The 19,493-nt window shown below is 37.9% G+C and overlaps 5 protein-coding genes across 8 annotated transcripts; all 5 read right to left on the minus strand.

Moving 5' to 3' along the window:
* Nucleotides 1-268: 268 nt before the first annotated feature.
* On the minus strand, nt 269-3,251 carry LOC105969086 (28 kDa heat/acid-stable phosphoprotein-like protein). The gene is made up of 8 exons (XM_012993822.2): nt 2,913-3,251; nt 1,905-1,942; nt 1,549-1,620; nt 1,352-1,435; nt 1,214-1,248; nt 856-941; nt 571-636; nt 269-480 (listed from the first exon to the last, which is right to left on the minus strand). The coding sequence occupies exons 1-8, from the start codon at nt 2,977-2,979 to the stop codon at nt 446-448; spliced, it is 483 nt and encodes a 160-aa protein (XP_012849276.1). The 5' UTR covers nt 2,980-3,251; the 3' UTR covers nt 269-445.
* Nucleotides 3,252-3,683: 432 nt separating this feature from the next.
* On the minus strand, nt 3,684-6,772 carry LOC105968815 (uncharacterized). Its single transcript, XM_088812473.1, has 2 exons — nt 5,383-6,772; nt 3,684-5,285 (listed from the first exon to the last, which is right to left on the minus strand). The coding sequence occupies exons 1-2, from the start codon at nt 6,733-6,735 to the stop codon at nt 3,777-3,779; spliced, it is 2,862 nt and encodes a 953-aa protein (XP_088668599.1). The 5' UTR covers nt 6,736-6,772; the 3' UTR covers nt 3,684-3,776.
* A 102-nt stretch (nt 6,773-6,874) lies between these two features.
* LOC105968814 (deneddylase) lies at nt 6,875-10,768 on the minus strand. The gene is made up of 8 exons (XM_012993487.2): nt 10,139-10,768; nt 9,772-9,975; nt 9,153-9,644; nt 8,573-8,674; nt 8,252-8,437; nt 7,610-7,837; nt 7,311-7,431; nt 6,875-7,224 (listed from the first exon to the last, which is right to left on the minus strand). The coding sequence occupies exons 1-8, from the start codon at nt 10,577-10,579 to the stop codon at nt 7,094-7,096; spliced, it is 1,905 nt and encodes a 634-aa protein (XP_012848941.2). The 5' UTR covers nt 10,580-10,768; the 3' UTR covers nt 6,875-7,093.
* A 248-nt stretch (nt 10,769-11,016) lies between these two features.
* VOZ1 (vascular plant one zinc finger protein) lies at nt 11,017-14,558 on the minus strand. Of its 4 annotated transcripts, none has more exons than XM_012993613.2 (5): nt 14,390-14,558; nt 13,621-13,895; nt 13,192-13,332; nt 12,061-12,595; nt 11,017-11,972 (listed from the first exon to the last, which is right to left on the minus strand). In XM_012993613.2, the coding sequence occupies exons 2-5, from the start codon at nt 13,849-13,851 to the stop codon at nt 11,428-11,430; spliced, it is 1,452 nt and encodes a 483-aa protein (XP_012849067.2). In that variant the 5' UTR covers nt 13,852-13,895; nt 14,390-14,558; the 3' UTR covers nt 11,017-11,427. The 4 variants fall into 4 exon arrangements, with proteins under 4 accessions (XP_012849067.2, XP_088668055.1, XP_088668056.1 ...); XM_088811929.1 differs by having other exon boundaries at nt 14,325-14,437; XM_088811930.1 differs by lacking the exon at nt 14,390-14,558 and adding an exon at nt 14,211-14,346.
* A 685-nt stretch (nt 14,559-15,243) lies between these two features.
* Nucleotides 15,244-17,845, minus strand: LOC105969171 (Optic atrophy 3 protein (OPA3)). Its single transcript, XM_012993917.2, has 4 exons — nt 17,385-17,845; nt 16,860-16,994; nt 15,855-15,941; nt 15,244-15,757 (listed from the first exon to the last, which is right to left on the minus strand). Exons 1-4 carry the CDS (start codon nt 17,511-17,513, stop codon nt 15,602-15,604), a joined length of 507 nt encoding a protein of 168 aa, XP_012849371.1. The 5' UTR covers nt 17,514-17,845; the 3' UTR covers nt 15,244-15,601.
* Between the last annotated feature and the right edge of the window lie 1,648 nt (nt 17,846-19,493).

Genomic DNA, 19,493 nt, shown 5'->3' on the forward strand with positions numbered 1-19,493 from the left:
CATTTTGATAATTCGTAATTGAGAAAAGAAAATTCTAAAATCCAATATTTTAATATAGAAAGGATAGATCCCAAATTCGAGAGTTGATACCTAGACTTACCAATAGGGTAAAAGGTCTATGGTTCGAGTCCCCCTCCCCTACTTTCCCTTGTAATGACTTGAATTACTCAAAAAAAAAACAACTCATTTTTCATTTAGTTATTACGTAAAATATAATAATATTGATGTTATAAATAGAAAAAGAAATGCACATAAGAAATTCAAAGTATTTTTAAAAGTCTTGTATATAAAACGAAATGCACGGGTATTATGTTTTATCGAGATACAATAAAATCTGGCAGAAAGTAAAACGAAAACGGGATGAACATTGTTAACAGCACGACATACGAGTAGCAATATTGTTCGAAATAACCACCTAAACAAAAATCATTTCATGTCCAAAAGATCATTTACGAGCTTCCGTCTTCTTCTGTTCTTTGGCTGCATCAAATGAAAATGAAACATAAATCCAACCGCAACAAAGGCAATGTTTATCGAGATATAACAAACAGAAGAATCTTAAGAAGTTACCAGCTTTCTCCTCTTCGCGTTTCTTAGCAGCTTCTGCTCTTTCTTGACGTATAAGGGCCAAACGTTCTGTAAGTTGAGAAAAAGTACAGCGTGTGAGAAGTGTCTTTTACTGTTAATCTTAATCGATAAGCATAAGCAATTTGCAATCTAATCATTCTAGAATGCTCGATTGATCCTTCTATTCTTTAATTAACCAGGCAGGGGTAAATAAATCTAAATTGGAACGGATATGCCTAAACATGATCAAAGGTGTCGAACAAAATTAAGCAGATTAAAATAAGTTACCTAAATCTTTCTTCGCTTGGTCGGTCTTCCCTTGTTCTTGCAGCTTCATGTACCTTTCATGAGCTTTCTGCTTTTCAATCTCCTCTCTGAGAACAAATAGAACAAATCTTAACTAAGGAAACTACAAAAGTTGGTGTAGGGGTAAAATTGGAAATCTACTTCTGCAATGACAGAATCACATTAGGTTCACTCTGAGGAGAACATATCAAACCAGAATCATATGGTGATAAATTTCAAAATACAACCAACCCGAATCAGATGTATTATTAAGAAAATAGGAACGAAACGTCAAAGGAACACCATTTGCTTTACAAACATATAGAAAATATATCATAAATGAGTGGAAGTGTTCACAAACCTTTCACGCCTTGAAAGCTCAGTTGTTTTCTCTAACTGCAAACATAAAGCAGCGCTCCGAGCATTAAACGGATTAAACATAAAAAATACATACATAAAAGAGGGTAACAAAAACATCTAGATTGATTTAGTAACTTACATCAACATCACGTGCTTTCATGTTCTTCGGCTTTACGAGATTGGGGTTGTCAATCTGAATGACACCCTCGGTGCCTTTCACTTTCTGTCAACAGTATAGACAAAGATCGGGGTTAAAATTACTTATCAAACGATTTCATTTAAGGTCAAAAATGTCTAAAGAAATATAAAGGTTCAAGAGCCACAATTTGTACTCACTTCAGATACATCATCAGATTCCTCTCCAGACTCTATATCAGACGTCTCTTCTTCTTCCAACTCAGCTTCTTCCTGATAGCACAAAAAAAAATTCAGAGAAAATAAATAATATGTAGTTATTATGATAATGACATGAGCATAGGTATACAGGATCCAATTACTGACAGATTGAGAACCTATAAATATTACCTAACTATAAGGCTTCTCATTGAACTGATCATTAATATAATTAGCATTTTTTTTCTAAGCTATGCTACACTAATCTTTATTCTTTCAACACATTTCACAATAAAACTCAAAAGAACTGTTCACAAACATGAAAAACAAGTTTACGAAAATTGCATCTATATAAGTACCTTTCTGAAAGTGCGAGGACGAGAAGAGGTACCAGCCACTGTATTTACAACCAAAAAAGGAGAGGAAGAAAATGAGATTCCGTTGGTTAATAAAATAATGCCAAACAATATTCCAGATAGGCAGATAAATTAAACAAATCCCTCTTTGCACACACCCTCACCCCCAATCTCTCTCCACATGTGCTCATGCTACGTTTGCTGACTGGACCAACAATCACAAATTAACAAGTGTGAGGCAGGATAGGGTTGTTTTCCATGTGGGAATCGAGGAGGAAAGACATATAATATTAATGGACCTTAAAAAAGATCAAAGGCAGCTAATGGCTTACGAATGTCCAATCCTTGAACAATAAAATATCTTGTTAAGTAGGCTGCTGCAGATTTCTAATCTCTTATATCGGATACGGAATTATTTACCATGATGAAATACTAATTTTGCTTCCTCCTCAAGTATCACTCTCTTCCTTCACAAAATTCCCTCATATTCTTTCAATTTATCTATCATTTCCCAGTTACTCATTTAATTTCTGCAATATCTTTCCATTAATCTTATCCATAAGTTTGTAAATTATCATCCATATGTTAAAAAAGAACCTCGAAAATAGACAATCCATAGAACCAAGCTGTAATCAACACTCCTTTCAATAGAAATAGGGGAAAAAACAATAATTCATTTAAATTGAAACGATGTGTTCGGAATTATGTAATTAAGATTTTAGGTTTTACAACTCTGAGATTTCTATCTGTATTCGATTCACAATCCCCAATTTTCAAATCTCAACCCAGAAACAGCGGCAATAAACACTACTCCAGAAAATCATTTCACACAAAAGTAACATGAATTCAACTACAACAATTCAGAAAAAAAATTTGTTCGCAATCCACAACAAAATAGGTCGAGAAACATGCGTTGTTATCACGCAGCGCCCCTCACCCAACACAAAAACAGATCCTAGGTCAATATTAAATCATAAATAAAAAATAAAGCTTAGAAATAGAATAACGTACGCATCTCCTCCGGTGTGGAGAAATGGCGGCGGCCGGTGGGCTTGCCCTTGAACTTCCCTCTTCCCATTTTCGCTGTGTCGTTGAGTGTTCGACTTCCCTTCTTCTTAATATATATATATATATACAAGAAAGAAGCTGATTCGAGAGTATTTCGCTTTTCACTGGCTCCTTCCTTGAATCGGATTCCCCACTTTCTTTTTTATTTTAAACCCTAGTTTGGGGAAGTGTTTACTGGGAAAGAAAAGCGCGTGGCTTACAAACACCTTGTAGATATAGTTATATTTTTTTTAATTAATTTTATCATGCTGTCAAATTTATATCATCATAAATTCTTTTCTTAAATTACAAAATAGTGAATCGCAAGAGTTTTATATTGAAATTGTGATTTTTTTTAACAGCACTTAAGTTTTTTTTTTTAATTATGAAATTCCTATTTCAAATGTACTTATGTTTCTATTAAATTTAATTCTGATAACTAATTTGAGTAATTTTATTTTATTTCAAAATATATGCTAAAAATAATTTTAAAATTTAAAACAAGAAATGATTTGGATCATAAAAAGTTCACTAAAATCGTATAAAAACGTAACGAATAGAAGAAAATCGATGCTAACGAAAATCGTATTTTGTCCAAGATTTAAATCGATAAGATTAAAACTCGAAATGAAAATTCATCAACCGGACATACTAGTTTCTATAACATTATATACAATAATAGTTTCTATAATTTATGGTACATTTATCTTTTGTTGTTCTTTTATCACTCTTAATTAGTTCAAATGTGACTGAGTTCATGTTCTTTTATTTCTTCTTATAACTAGAAACTACTTATCCGGGAACACTAGCAGAGCCCGAATTTAAAATTTAATCGAGAAGTTTCCGAAGGTTCTCAACAAAAGCATCAAAATAAGAATCCTGAAACCCCTCACTCCCCAAAATCCCCCTCCATTTCTCATGATTCACCGTCACCTCTTCCCCGACTCCACTTTCCTCCGCCATAGCCGCCATAACGGCACCGCAAACACCTTCCTTAGTGAACAACCCGTCTTCATCCCCTTTCTCCACCTCCACCGCAACTCTCAGAACCCCACTCAAAAGCCTCGCCTGCACATATTGATCCGCCACGTGCGGCAGCGCCACCAATCGACACTCGTTCATCAGCCCCTCCCACATTGACCCGTACCCGCAATGTGTCACAAAACACCCCACCACTGCGTGTTTCAAAATCAGCTGCTGCGGGACCCACCCACCATGAACAAACCACCCCCTCTCTCGAATCCTCTCTGTAAATCCGTTAGGTAAAGCTTCTTCTATAGCGTCGAATCCAGCAGGTGGCCTTAGAGCAATCAAGAAAGGAAACCCTGTTAGCTCCAAACCCAGCAACAGTTCTTGAAATTGTTCCTTGCTTAGTACGGCTTCGCTGCCGAAAGCGCAGAAGATCACGGTTTTGGGCGTGAATTTGTTGAGCCAATTAGCCCATTTCTCGTCTACGTCGGTTGAAGAAGATTGCGGGTTTGGTAACAACGGGCCCGTTAATAGGATTGGTTTCTTGAGCTTGTTTTCGAGAAATCGAACATAGGCTCCTTCAATTTCACTGCACGTCTTGAAGCAAACCGCGTCGCTCTCGGAAATTGCGGTGGTCAAGCGGTGCTCCATCGTTATCCCGCTGCCCATTTCCTTTGCCGTCTTGAACCAATCCAGATCACGTGCCGTGTGTTTGTACAGCTTGATCGACGGCGGAAAATAAAAATCATCCTCGGTCGATGAAGTGCCTCCGGCGAACATGAAACCCATCGCCGCCGGGCTGACGGCGCTGAAGTGGACGGACTTGATCTGCATGCGGCGCGCCCGGCCCGGCAGCCAGTAGGCGAAGTCGGAGATAACCAAATCGGGCTTCAGATCGCAGAGCAGAGATTCGACGGTGGGTTCCGTGAGATCTAGGGCGTGCCGGAGGAGTTGCTGTTCGAGTACGGTGGCGTCGTTGCTGGTTTCGATGTGGGCCGGCAAGCCTTCAACTTTGGGGATGGAAATGGGGCGAAGGTGGACGAGATCAGGGTGGAGATTGAGTGGGCCCAGTTTGGATTGGGCTTTAGGAGGAATAACTAGGGTGGTTTTGTGGCCCCTCTCGGCGAGTTTGTTGGCGGTGAGGAGGTAAGGGGTGATATGGCCCATGGCAAACCATGGGTACATGAATATGGTAAGTTTATTAGCAGTGTCCGCCATTTTCACCGGAGTATTCAAAGAACCTGCAAACATGAACCTCTTTTCTAGAGAGAGAGAGAGAATGCAGGGAAGGAAGGAAGCTCTGAGAAGGCACTTTTTTAGGATATCCTGCTGCATGACACGTGGCAGTCGGCACCTTGTGTTGTCAAAACAGCATTTTCTATGATTTCATCATCATCATCATATATATATATATATATATATATATATATATATATATAAAATTGAAAATGAAATATTATTATTACAAGAGGCCAAGCAGATTTCCAATAAAACCATCAATGTAAGAATCCTCAAGCCCTTGTCTCAACAAGAAATCCCTCCATTTTGCATGGTTTTCTCCAATTTCTTTCCCAATCTGACAGCCACCTTCCATCGCCAACTTCACTGCCTTCACCACACCTTCTTTACTAAACAACCCATCTTCATCTCCTCTCTCAACCTCCACCCCAACTTTCAAATCTCCCGCCATCAACCTCGCATTGATGATTTGGTCACCCACATGTGGGATTAGCACCAACCGGCACTCATTCACCATAGCCTCCGACAATGAACCCGACCCACAGTGTGTGACGAAGCACCCCACGGAAGGGTGCGATAACATCAACTGCTGTTGCACCCAACCCCCATGCACCACCCCTCTCCCCAGAGTTCTATCTGCGAACCCACGTGGCAAAGCCTCCTCCACCGTCTCGACCCCTCTCGGCGGTTTTAAGGCGGCAAAAAATGGAAGGCCTGTCAGCTCTAAACCCAACAGTAATTCTTGAAATTGACCCTTTTCTAGCCTAGCTTCACTACCGAATGCACAGTAAATAACGGATCTCGCTTCGAATCGACTCAGCCAATTAGCCCACTTCTCGTCTAGAGTCGAAATCGGGGCCTTATGTAAAACCGGGCCCGCAAGAATAATCGGTTTCTTGAATTTCTTTTCGAGAAATTCACAGTACGGACCTTCCATTTCTCTGCAAGATTTGAATCCTATTGCATCACACTCACCAGCAGCAATAAGCATGCGCTGCACGAAGTTAATGCTATTCTCGAATTCCATTTCATTGTTAATCCTTTCGATAGCACGCGCTTCGTGTCTGTAAAGCTTGAATATTCCCCGTGACGGAAATCCAGGTGGCGGTTCCACGAAAGCATCTGCAGAAGATTCCTCGCGGACGAGGTACCCCACAGCTGCAGGGCTTATGGTGCAGTAATAAATGGATTTAATGCCTAAGCTTCGGGCCACTGCAGGCAGCCAGTGGGCGAAATCGAACAACACAAAATCTGGTTCGAGTTCTTGAAGAAGATGTGTAATGGCTGGTTTTGTGAGATCCATTGCGTGGCGTAGGTTTTTGTACAGAGGAAAAGGAACATCTGATGTAGTTTCTGTTCCGTTAGGGAGGTTTTCGACTTGTGGGACTGTTATAGGGTTGAAGGTTATGAGATTTGGGTGAAGATTGAATTGTTGCAGCTTTGATTGGGTGTTTAATGGGAGGATGAGGAAGATTCTATGGCCTCTCTCTGCAAGTTTATTGGAGATGTGGAGGAACGAGGTGAGATGGCCAATGGCTAACCATGGATACATAACAATTCTAAAGGTCTTTTCGCTCATAATATTTCTAGCAAAAAACAAAATGACAACTGAGATTTGGCTCAAGAAAAAAAAAATTGATTCAGTTTTTAATGTGGAAAGCCAAACAAAATGAAAAGGGCGTGTAAGAGAAATACGGCATAAACGAGTGGCGAATAGGTGAGAAATTTCAGGTAAATCACTAAAAGAATCATAAGAGAGTATTCAGGTAAATCATGAAACAAGTGTGGAAGACCACACAAGAGAACTTGTTGACCACCTTGCGTGGGTGTCTCTAATGGGTGTTCTATCCACAGGAAAAAAGAATGAAAATAAAAATCTACATATGCAAGGTAACGGGGTTTACTAACATTTTCAGCAACCAGAAAAACTCCAGTGCTCACGACTTGTTTCCAGTAATATCAACAGCCTTAACCATTGCAAAGCTGGAGTCGGGATTTGTTGACATCAGCAGCTCCAATACCACCACACCACTCGGATAACTGATCTTGAGACCGGGTTCTAATAAACCTGCATAAAGGTTTTCGAACATCATTAAACAAAAGTCAAATCGTTCGATTATGAAAATTAATGGGTAGTCAATCTATGGAACATACCAGGAGAGAGTTTTTTTCCACGGTACAAATCTTTGGATAATGGGTTTGCTGCCCAGTTATTGACAGCAACTCGATTAGTAGGTTGAAACCCTATGATATTCCAATCACTTGACACCACCACCTTCTCAGCACAGTCGAGAGTAAAAGAACATTGGATATTAGTTACATGTTATAAATAAAATTAAGCAAAATTTTATTCAATGTAATTAATACTTATCTTTTTTAACAGTTCTCTAGAATATCATCTTTTTGGGACTTGCTTTCACAAACAGAAAATCAAGAATAGTTTAAAAGAGTACCTGATAGCTAGCAATATCTTCTAATGCTTTCATCTCTTCTTCACTTGCTTCTAATGGTATAGAAGTGGACGAAATGTCAAGCAAGTTGGAGTCATTATCGTCCAATTTTCTCAGAAATTTAGGCAGTTCTCCAATCCATGCACATCGTCCAGTTTTTTTGCTTATTTCTCCAGGCCAGCCAAAAGAATCCTTGATTCTTTCAATTATCGAGACACAGCACGTTTCCAACTAAATAAATGTTGACCAAAGATCAGATGGGATCTAGAAAAGGTTAACAATAAAAGATTCCGTAAGCTACATAAAGCCTATGCGAACAACGACTATGAACTAAACATAACCAGACCAAATTGTTTACTCTAAATTAGATTTGAGCTCGTAGACCTTTCAACTTCCCGACCAGAAATACAGTTTATTCTTAGAGCTAGTATATGAGAGTTAACACGTTCTAAATAAGCATTGTCTATGCTGAAATAAGGAATTAATAGACAATTTTATCATTGCAAGAGACAGCACTCGTGACTCATACATTGAAAAAGCACAATCTTTAAAACCACTCATAGATCACCGAAACAACAAGGAAAATGTCACATTAGCACTATGTTATGACTTGTTTCTAGATAAAGAAACATTAAGACCGCATACCTCAGAGAATTCCACAGAATCGAGCGCAACACATCTAAAATCAGACAATGTCTCTTGAGAGTTTTCTTGAATATAAGTTTTTCTGAGAGGCAGGTGAGGCATATAAAGTTTTCTCATAACACCAACGGTCACTAGAAAAATTCCGCTGACAAGTACAACTGATAAAGTCTTCAAGAAAGAACTGCCCTGAAAAGAAAATTACAATTTAACATGATATGCTCATAAAATACTGCAGATAGCAAGCGATACTACTACATAGTACATAGTACAGAACAGATTGTGTATAGTGTGGTGTCACATTTAGGAAATATGAAAAGATACCTTATTGAGTTTCAAGTCGGATGATGTTGCAGCTGAAAGTCTCTTATTAGGCAGTGTGAAGACATCCTCGTAGTACATATCTAGAATGTCAGCCAAACTAACCTGTAGATAATTGCAATTACAGAGTGTGACACAGACTTGCTTTCTAAATTAACTGAAAACAGCAATAAGAGCAGAGTGTTACACCGACTGTGTAATTCAAACTTCAAATAGAAGAATGCATGTCCCAGCCTAAAAGCTTATATTACACTTACAATCCCATGTGAAGTAGAAACACTCCGATTGATAAATATATATTTCAAGTTAACTGAAAAGTGTATATAATGGATGGATCCAGGCATAAATAAAATGAGTGAAACATACTTTTAGCCTCGCAAAGTTCTTTGGTTATGATGATTGCATTATCTGAATGATTATGACGAAGCCAGTCAATTTTTTAGCATCTACACTAAAACATCGGTGCTGTAAAAAAAAAAACTAAACTCATATACTGCAAACACAAGTCACTCAAACGATTCAAGCTAAATGAATCACATATAACTCACGTAAGCAACTAAACTCACAAAGGGACACTACTTACCATTTGTGAATGAGTAAGAACAACTTCTAATCGATCCGCCTCCGATTTTTTCCACCCTTCAAACTTCAAATCACTAAGTTTATTAGCGTCAATTTGCAACATGTACGAAGGTACACATTCACTTATCCAAGCACAAAACTCAGGACCACCAATCTTCTCCAATTTCGAGAATGCAGGCGACGTCCACCAACTCTTCTTTAATTTTGTAACCTTGAACTTGTTTTTTCCTCTTTCCAAATTGAATTTCTCTAGCAGAATCTCGGCATTAGCAAGTACCTCATTCTCAAGGAAGTCATAGAGAAAAACAGACGAATCTCCAGATGAAATCTGTTTAGGCTTCTTAAGCCAACTGAAGAACCTGTTAGATGCTATGTCCATAGAATCACGAAGAAAATGTTTTCCAGTGTTCTCGAGGGCAGCAAAGCAAGCAACCTCTGCAATTTCAGAAAGGACTCTTCCATCTGACGAGCTGAGGGTTAACAATGCAGGTACCTGCTGATAGGAAATGGAATAAGTAACACATCACCTGCAGAACAGAAACATTTAATATGAAATTACAAGAGGCAAAACAGAAGCAGCGAAATGCAGCAAGGCGTAAAGAGCTCCACATAGATCTTACCTCTCTAGGATCTTCGAGATTATCCATATTTCTTTCAGTTCCCGGTCTAAAAATTGCCAGTTCAAGACTCCAAAGCTGGCGCAAAACTACTTGTCTAAAGGTCATGGCAAGTATATTCTTTGACATGGTTCCTTGTAACATATCTTTCGTCAGCGATTTCTTGAGCTTTACAGCTTTCTCTTTAACTTTCCTAGCAGGTAAAAACTGATAAAATAAGAAAATCAATTCCTACTTCGGCAATCACCACAATTTATAGAAATATCGACTTGGAGTTTCACATATCAAGGAATTGAAGCCTATTGGTGTCACGAGTTAAACCATATCTAAATAGATAATCCATATACGTAAACGGAAACTGGTGACTTACTAATCGGGTGGAAACGGTGCTGTGGTCGTCGGCGGAGCCAGGAAATATGGTCTCCACGACCATGGCGGCGATACCAGAAGACAAATGCTCATCGGCGGCCTCCCCTCCGTCTGCGGCGGCAGCGGTAATGGCTTGCTGAACATCGACGTTGCCAACGAGTGTGAGTCGGGCCAAGTCGTTTTCGTAAGTCCTGACGGCCGGAAGAGAGTTTTGAGTAGCGTCGGAATCGGCTACAGCGTCGAGAACGGCTTGCTCGGAAGTGAACGGTGACGGCGATTGGTTATGGGAGGAAGAAGCGGACGAAAGGGGGGAGCGGGGATTACTGGAAGGACAGAGGGGTAATTTGGGGAATGATATCGCAGATGGTTTAAATGGAAAAGACGAAGAAGAAGAAGAAGGAAAGAGAGGGAAGAGGAGAGAGCGGGAGGACGCAAACGCCATAGCTACTACAGCTCGGTGATGGAAGCTAGGGTTTATGAGTCACTGCTACAAACACAGTGACAGGGGTTTAAAAGGAAAATCGCATCTAGAACAACTCCAATTTATATCAGGTATGACAATAAAAAATCATTTCTTCTTCTTCAAATATGATTCGATTACTAATAATTTGATTACTGAAATATAAATCGTATGTTTTTAAAACAAAAACAAACATTATAATATTTTTCTATTGGGCTTGTTATTTTATAGTAGGTTAATTTCAGTTAACTGAAGAGAAAAAATATTTTTCGTCAAATAAATAAATAATTCTTTTTGATGTGCATGTTGGTGTTTGGTGCAACACTAAATTGATGTTTAGCAGTTATTATCAGTAGAAATAACATGAGATTACAAATCATCATGCAGTGAAAAATACAGAGATAATATACCCAAAAAAGAAGTTGGTAAGAGGCCACACTCACCGGAAAGTTTGAATTATAAATACGCAATCTACATCATAATCAGTGAGAGATAATTACAAATAGTCAGCCTTAGAACAAATAAATTCCACCTGCAAATTGGCACCAGAAGTGCACTTTCTTCACATTCACCAAAACAAGAAAGGTTGTTAATGCATTTGTCACCGTCGTCTTCTACCAGTTAAAAACATTCCGAGAAGAAGAAGATGGTACGAGTAAGCTATGCACAACACTTAGATTCATCAATTATCAAAACCCATCCCCATTGGATCTAATACTATAGAAACCCCCCGAGGAATACGAAAAATGATGACATAATAATAATAATAATAATAATAATATATATACCACATGGACTAAAAGTCTCTTATTCCACAATTAGCCGCTCGATCACGTTAGGTAATATCCGCCGACATCATCCACAAGATAATCGCATGGTGTATTATCAACAACAACCCCTTTACCTGGATTTGCCGCTAATGCATTATTAGCGGCCTTTGAATTGTTTTTGCCCCTTCCTTTAACACTCTTCTGTTTTTCGTTCTTCTGTTTCTCGATGGGAAACTCAGCAGTAAGCCTCCCCATTTGCTTCTGCAAATCAGCAACAGAATCGTTGCACTTCCCTTTCGGGGTCTTCTTCCCATCAACACGCTTCACTTCCAGCCTATACAACGCACACGCATTGTATTGATTAATCTCGTATTCATAAAGGTGCCATTCGAAATTCTCCATAGGCTGTGGATCCATGTAATAGGATCTCTTCAACCCTCCAAATTCATTCATCACTTGCTTCCTCGACTCGTGCCAGCCTCTCCCATTATAGTCCGGAAGCGACCTTTGCTTTCTGTTCCCACTCTCGAACGCTCTGCGAGGCTTGTCGAAGAAGAGCCACTCCCTGATCGTCTCACCGTCCAGTACAGTAAGATCAAACAGCTCTGCTCAAGATTCAAGTTAACTCAATCATACATGCATGAACATACAAAAACAATTAAAAAAATGATGAGGATAACCAACACTACTTACCAGGTGCATTCCAAGGAGATTTTGCTGTAGCGGCACCTTCACATTCAGGAACACCAACATCTTTGCCTTGGGCCTTCGCTCCAAGAGCAGCAAAGAGTAAATTATCCTTTAAGCCAATGCCTCCAGGACGTACAACTGGAGGGCTACCAGGATAGCCTTCGTTCGGTGCAAGACCAGCATGATAAATGCTACAATAGTCGTCGGATTTTTGTGACCAGTCTAAGCCTAACGCTGGGCGGGGACAATCCCAAAGGGCACATTTTGGCCCTAAGAATGCAGAAGGTGGAGGGGAGATATTATGTTGATAGCCAGTACTCTGAGGCAAACCATCCTCTCCGACTAATTCAGTTCCATCAAACCCGAAATAATACTGCTGTTCGAAGGGTTGGTTGGTATGATACGAATGGTAGTCTAACTGTGTTGGTAGACTCATATTATTATCTGTTCCCATATTGTTAACTCCCATCCCAGAGATTTTGCACTCATCAACCAAATGAAAGCCTTGTTCTTGAGGACCGCTGGACATATTAAAAGCCTGCCACAAACAGAACAGATAAATCGGCAAGAAAGACCCAATTCACAACAAGGAAGATAAAATACAGCTGAAATTTAATTATGAAACCACTTTTGTGGTTGTGCTTTAATTACATAAATACCCCTCTTAAGTGACTTAATCCAATGCTAAGTCCGCAGTTATAATAGATTGGTTAATACTTCAGGGTTCCAGATTCGTAGATCAGAACCAATAGTGGACAGTGGACACTAAAATTTGCCACTGGAACATAAACAGAAGTTCCAGAATAATATTACTTAAAGAGCAAAGAATTTGGAAACAGGAGAAGAACACAAGTCTATGGAATGATAAAATCTTGGAACCTTATTAATAAAGATTAAAAGACAATTTATAAAAGAAATACAATGGTGAAAAACCACTATCCAATCTAACCACAGAAAAGACAGAAGTAAATTAGACACAGTGAATACCTAGAGCCTGAAATGAGAAATACCATGTGGCAACCATCAAACAAATAAAAAGACAGAGACGAGTCATTGACTTGCAGAAAAAAATATTTCTAGATGTCAAAATTCATAGATATCCATTCCACTCTGGATAAAAACAAAATTACTAACCTCTTGCGAAGTAGATCCATTCACAACCTTTTTCTCATCAGGATCTGGTTTTGGTGCAGCTAATGCACTTGTTGCATCGTCTTCCTCGTCACAAAGATGCAGCAGCCGATGAATCTCGGATGAAAATCCCAGGCTCCCTCCCTATACAATGATTATCCATCCAATTATACGACAAAACCATGATATCCCGCAGATATACAATGGCATGAATACTGGAATTTGCAAGCTATAAACATTACTAATTAAAATCGTTGAATGTTAATTAACATTAACAGAGTCAGCTAGATATTAAGAAAGCCAACCCATTGCCCTCATGCCAGTAAGCAAACAGATTCAGCTGTTCAGATCCGAGTACATATTACATAGTTCAGGTTCAGTAATTCACCAAGAAAAAGTGAATCTGAACATTCTTGTGATAAAAGGATTTACCTGCTGGAGGGAAGAAGCTGGGGAGGGCTCATTTAGCTCAGACTTCCATTCGCGAAGCATCTGGTTAACTTGCTCTTCGAGCACAGATACATCCATAGTGCGGCTCTCTTTCCTGGCTGATTGAAGATCGCTGAACATGCCCTGGAGATCATCGACGCGATTCTTTGCTCTGTCTTTGTAGAGGTGGTGCGATGCTGATTTGCATGCCCCACTCTTCGAACCCTTCATCATCCAAGTAATAGCAGAAAAATCGGCCCGCGGTTCACAAGAAGAGGCTGCTAGTAAGAAGCAAAACACCCATTAAAACAACTTACAAACATGAAGAAACACCAACATCCTCAACCTCCACCCCCCAAAAAAGTAGAGAGAAGAATATGATGAACATGCAACTGAAATTTTGTCGAAACCATAAACTCTTCTATCAAAAGGAACATAAAATTCAGATTACATTTTAAGATCGCGAAAGTACAAGAGAGAAAAAAAAAATCACCAAACTTAAGAAAAAGTCACAAATCGCAACAAGCACCTTGTAATCCAACGCAGAAAATCAGACAAAGAGCAGTGAGTTCACATAATTTAAAATTACAAACCCTAAATTGGAGGCGATTCAGAATAGGCTGAAGCGAAGTCACAAAATTGAGAGAACGACACAAAAGCAACAGTGAAAAGAACACATCGACAACAACAAATTCGATAAATTATACCGGAAAAGGAAAAGCGAAATCTGCGAAAGCTAAAACCAAACGGAGCAGCATGTGGGGTTGGTTACCTGTTCAATTTGGCCACAGAGAGGGGTAGACTTTGTGTCGACAATGGTAAGGTAAAGGGTTTTTCTCCTTTTCTTTTTATTATGTGATTTTTTATTTTTTTTTGTTTTTGTTTTTTTATTTTCTTAAAGAAAATTTCTGTAAATGTGAAGGAAAATAATTGTGATTTGCGATTGATTCTCCGCGCAAACAGTGCCATGTTTATTGATGATTAATTACCGTTGACTCGTTTCATCATTTACTTCATTCACTTTTTGCATAATTAAGTAGCACATTGATAATTGTCGGGCCAAGGGATGGGGCCCCTGCGGGCGAGGGATTTTGCCTTTTAGTGCAAGTAGCACATTGATAAATTAATAGATTAATAATTTCGTAATTTTGTTTAAATTATATAATTCTCGGATCTCGATTCAAGGACAATATGCTAAAAACACATTTCGATAAATTAATATTTTCACGAAAAATTAATAGAATTTGGTTGATTTTAATTGTATTTATTTATAGAGGTCTAACTGTTTTTTTATTTTTCTGAAATCGATTACTGTTTACTATTATATTTCAGTTTTGTCACAAGTTCTTTATTTTTCATATTTTCTTCTGCTATATTTCATAAATGTTATTATCGAAGTTGCATTTCCTACCCAGTAAATTTCATAGTTGATAGAAAGACATATCTTACGTGATTTGTTTTACTATAAATAAAATTTATTTTATATATTTTTATGGCAAATAAAATTGTAGTATTACATCCATCAATTAATAACCATAATTTATTTTAATATTTATTTAAAAAAAAAAAAAGAGAGAGAGAAGAGAGGATGAGCATGGCAAGAAAAGCATAAAGCGCACAACCCACTAACAACACCAACAAAGAATCGTGTTCTGAGCTCTATTATATGCTTTTAAGACATTATAATATGCCATTACAGAAATGGTCAAATGAGAATTATATTGCATAACTGCTCAAGAACTTCTGACAAATCTCATTACAATTTTGCTCAAGCCACCAAAAAGAAACATTACTATTACTATGATTATTATTATTATTATTCCTGATTCGGTTAAATGAAGTCATCCCCTTTTTTTTCTTTTTTTTCGAAAAATCAAGCCGGTCAGAATGGCCTGTGTGTAGATTCAAGCCAAACGACGAGCAAAAACAATTATCAACCAATATTAGATTTAGATGCATTACTTGTTATAGTATCATAATCAGATCAAGCTGCTGACCCCACCTTCTTGATTTCTTCGGTGTTTCGGAAATTAAAAACCCCAGCAAGTCCGCGTCCTTTGGCCATCTGTTCAATCTCTGCCATTTTTTGCTTCAGAAGCTCCACCTCTTTCGCCAGCTCATCGTCTCGTTCCCTCATTGCCTATTAATTATTTATATAAATCAAAAATTACAAAAAAATCATTCACAAAGAACAAAATTCATGATCATTTTACGAATTCATAGGACTTTATCGTTACCTCCATTTCTTGTTTCCGAATTTCCTCCTTTTTAGCTTCTGAACGGGCATTTCTTTGCACCTCAAAGAACAGTGCAGCTACTGCCACCTAATTAAGTAATTTGAAACATCAGTCACATATTTGGTGCTTCTTTTTTTTTGGAATCGGTTAAAAAAGCTATCGCAAATAGCAAAATCCTTTCGGAATCGATGATCAAAACGAGGATACACTATGTATTATACCACACGAGTTCATATTTAAATAGCTAAACATAAAGTCATAGAAAGGTACTCAAGACATTGGAATATTTGAGACATTGACCTAGCAAAAACTTGGACAACAAATCGCAAGTGTAGAACTGTTAGAATTTAGATAAATAAACAATAAATCTACCAAGATAAGAAGGGTTTAGCTGACTAAGTTACAATGCATGAATCTCGGTCTTTTCAAAAATCTGTTTGAGCAGTGTCGAGATTTTATTTAATTTCTTCACTTTTTTTCCATTTATATTTTGCTTGCTAAGAAGATAATAGACCACGACATGAGTTGTCTAAATTCGCAGGCACCAACAAAATGAGTGACACAATCTTGATTTACTTATTCGACATAGCAGCTATAACAAACATGGCTCTCATATCTGCAGAATACCCGATATGAAAGTGAAACACCTTTAACGATGCGAATAAAAAAAGAACGCACTTCAGCAAAGATAATGAAATCATTTAATTGCATTCGATAATTCCAAATTATAGGGATATCATCCCACTAAAACATTAGAGAATTATGAATAAATACATAAATAATCACCATCACCACCAAAAAAATAAATGGCCAAACTCCCGTTTTACCATAGACAAGTTGTAGTGAGTTATCATTAGCTATGCAAAGAATAGTTGAATCACTAAACATTCGTTCTGGTAAAATTAAACAACATATATAAATAATAAAAAATAATAAAAAAACTATACTGTATAAAGCAACAAGTAAACGAAATGAAGAAAAGTGGAAGCTGAAAAGAAAGAGTACCGAGAAGACGAAAGCTTCCCCAATGAGATCGACTGCAGCTTGAACAGCTTTCTCTTCATCCAAAGGTCGAATCGCAACATCAGTCGCATGACCATATAACCGCCTTTGCATCGTTGTTGTTATCCGGTGATTGGCCTGGTTAAACCAATATAATTATACGATAAACCAGTTAAGTATATGGCATTAGTGCAAAATACATGTCGAATACTGGACAATATGCAGTGTATACCATTAATTGAAAACGAACGACGATACAATCTGAAATTCGAAAGAAAATTTCCAATCCCAATTCCCCAATCTACTATTTATTTTTCTTTTTTTCGAAGGAGCCCATAGCCAACCATATCCAACAAATGACCTAAAAATATTGATGTGTATAACCTAATTTATCAATCAACAAGTAAAATGACTTCAAATCAACAAAACTTCCAATTACGGAATATACTAGTTCAAAAACCCCATCAAAAAACTCACCGATTCCAAAATTTGAACCACATATTAAAATCGAGTGCGATGTAAAAATACCTGAGCGACGCTGACAATGATGTTTCTGAACTTGGGGTGGAGCCCAGCCTGTTGCTTGAGCCTAGCGGCAATGGGCTTGCTCACAGTTTTTAGGGCAAGGGTTCCGAGCTTCAATAGAGGAAGGACCATTACTATTTCTCTCTCCTCTCTCCTCTCTCTCTCTAGATTCTAATTCGCTGCTTTTTGATTTTGTTTGATCTTCGATTTGTAAATCTAAAATTGAACGAGATTCCTAATTTATGATTTTGAAATATTTAAGCCGATGAACAACTGGGTGGGGGGAGTTGACTGGTTCATATAGGGTGTGAGTTACTTGAAAAGGAAGGCAAATTGCGTGGTTTGCAGGTAGACACTGAAAAATCATCCATAGTTGTGCAAGTTTGAACGATGCTCTCCGATTATTAAAATATTTTCCGATGATGATCTGATTTGTTTATTCAGTAGTCTTTTCTCCGTTTCTTAAGCGCGTTCATAAAATAGCGACTTTTTACATAAGGAAAACTACATAAATTCAAAATATATTAATAAAGAAAGGGTAAATTAGTAAATTACAGCCACGCGGAGGTAAGGTCAAATTACAAAAAAATCCTCCTATGTGGGTAATTACAGTCACCCATCTACTATGAATCTTCTTACATGTCGATTCTTGTGGTGTCGAATTTAGTGGAGTCTTCTAGTTTATGTGGAATTCTCTAGTTTAATTTCTACCTATTTTACTCCATTCGAACTTCGTATTTTGAAATAAGATGATCATCATATGTATCTCTTGATTTGTAAATATCATATTGCGGTGCATCAGAAACTGCATCTTTTTGCACAAAATTAGTACGAACTAGATAACATTCCACATAATCTAGAAAATTATGTTGAATTTAACACTAAAATGGTGGACGTGTAAGAAAATTCACGGTGGAGAGAGTTGGTTGTAATCACCCTAACATGAGAGATTTTTTCATAATTTAACCTTCGCTCTGGGTGATTGTAATTTACCCTTAAATTAATATAGTTGAAATATTTTTTTTCTTAAACTAAGAGAATTTTAAAAAGTTTTGAATGTATTTGATGGGCTAAGCTCAAAAGAGCCGAAAGTAGATCCAAATCAAAAGCACACAAGTCCTCAAAAAGTCCATTAAGGCCCAAGTTGACAAACTTAATCCTAACTGAAGTTTGAATATATTGCTAATTAGTCCTTCATTAATCATTGATGTTCTGTTTTATCCACCAATACTTATCCTAGGAATATTCTTTCTAAGGTCAAACTCTCAGTAAACCATGGTCAACCTTTCTTGACTTAATCCATCAATGTACTGGACGCTATACAAGAAATCCTACAAAAATTTCTGATGATGCTAAAATATAGCTCACCTAGGGTGGTATAGAAAACGAGCTGGGAGAGCAAAGCTGATCAGTAGCTAGTCAATTCGATGTTCCTGAGGTCCCTACAAAATGAGCACACGTGAACTAAGCCGGGGGTTGATCCGGCGGAAACCCCTCCGACGCTCAAGTCAGATGTGCGGATCGTAGAGAGAGTAGAGAGAATAAAACTCGAGGTGAATTGTCCATAAAAAATGAGAACGTACCTTTACAAATGAATAATACTTCTATTTATATGTCGTTGATTGAGTTGGGCTTATTTTGTTGGGCCCAAGCCTTATTTTGAAGGTGCTTGGGCTTTCGTGTAATGGGCCCGAATACTTTCGTGTATTGGACATAATTGTTAAATGAATTGGGGCCCATTGGGTCGGCCCAATTAGGTATATCATTAAGCCCCCCAACTCTCGATTCGAGATGGGGACTTGTCTAGAGATATCCGGGTCGTGTCGAGAGTTAATTGCGTCGTCTATTGAATTGTTTCCGTTGGTGGTGAAATAATTCCTTAATTTAAATAAGGGATTATTGTATTTATTTGGCAGCCAGGTATATATTTAAGGGTTTTAAATAATATACTAGGGCCAGATAAATAGACTTCTTTTGCGGTGCGAAGCGTTAAACTTCAACTCCTACGAAATATCTATGGGTATGTATTTTTAACTCGAGGTCTTTTCCTGTGCTATTTTTCTCTTGAAAATTTTTTTTTTTTTTTTATTTGCGGTAGGGTAGAAAATTTTT

Source organism: Erythranthe guttata, chromosome 13, assembly GCF_056151865.1.
Source record: "Erythranthe guttata isolate IM_541 chromosome 13, IM_541, whole genome shotgun sequence".
Classification (NCBI taxonomy): Eukaryota; Viridiplantae; Streptophyta; class Magnoliopsida; order Lamiales; family Phrymaceae; genus Erythranthe; species Erythranthe guttata.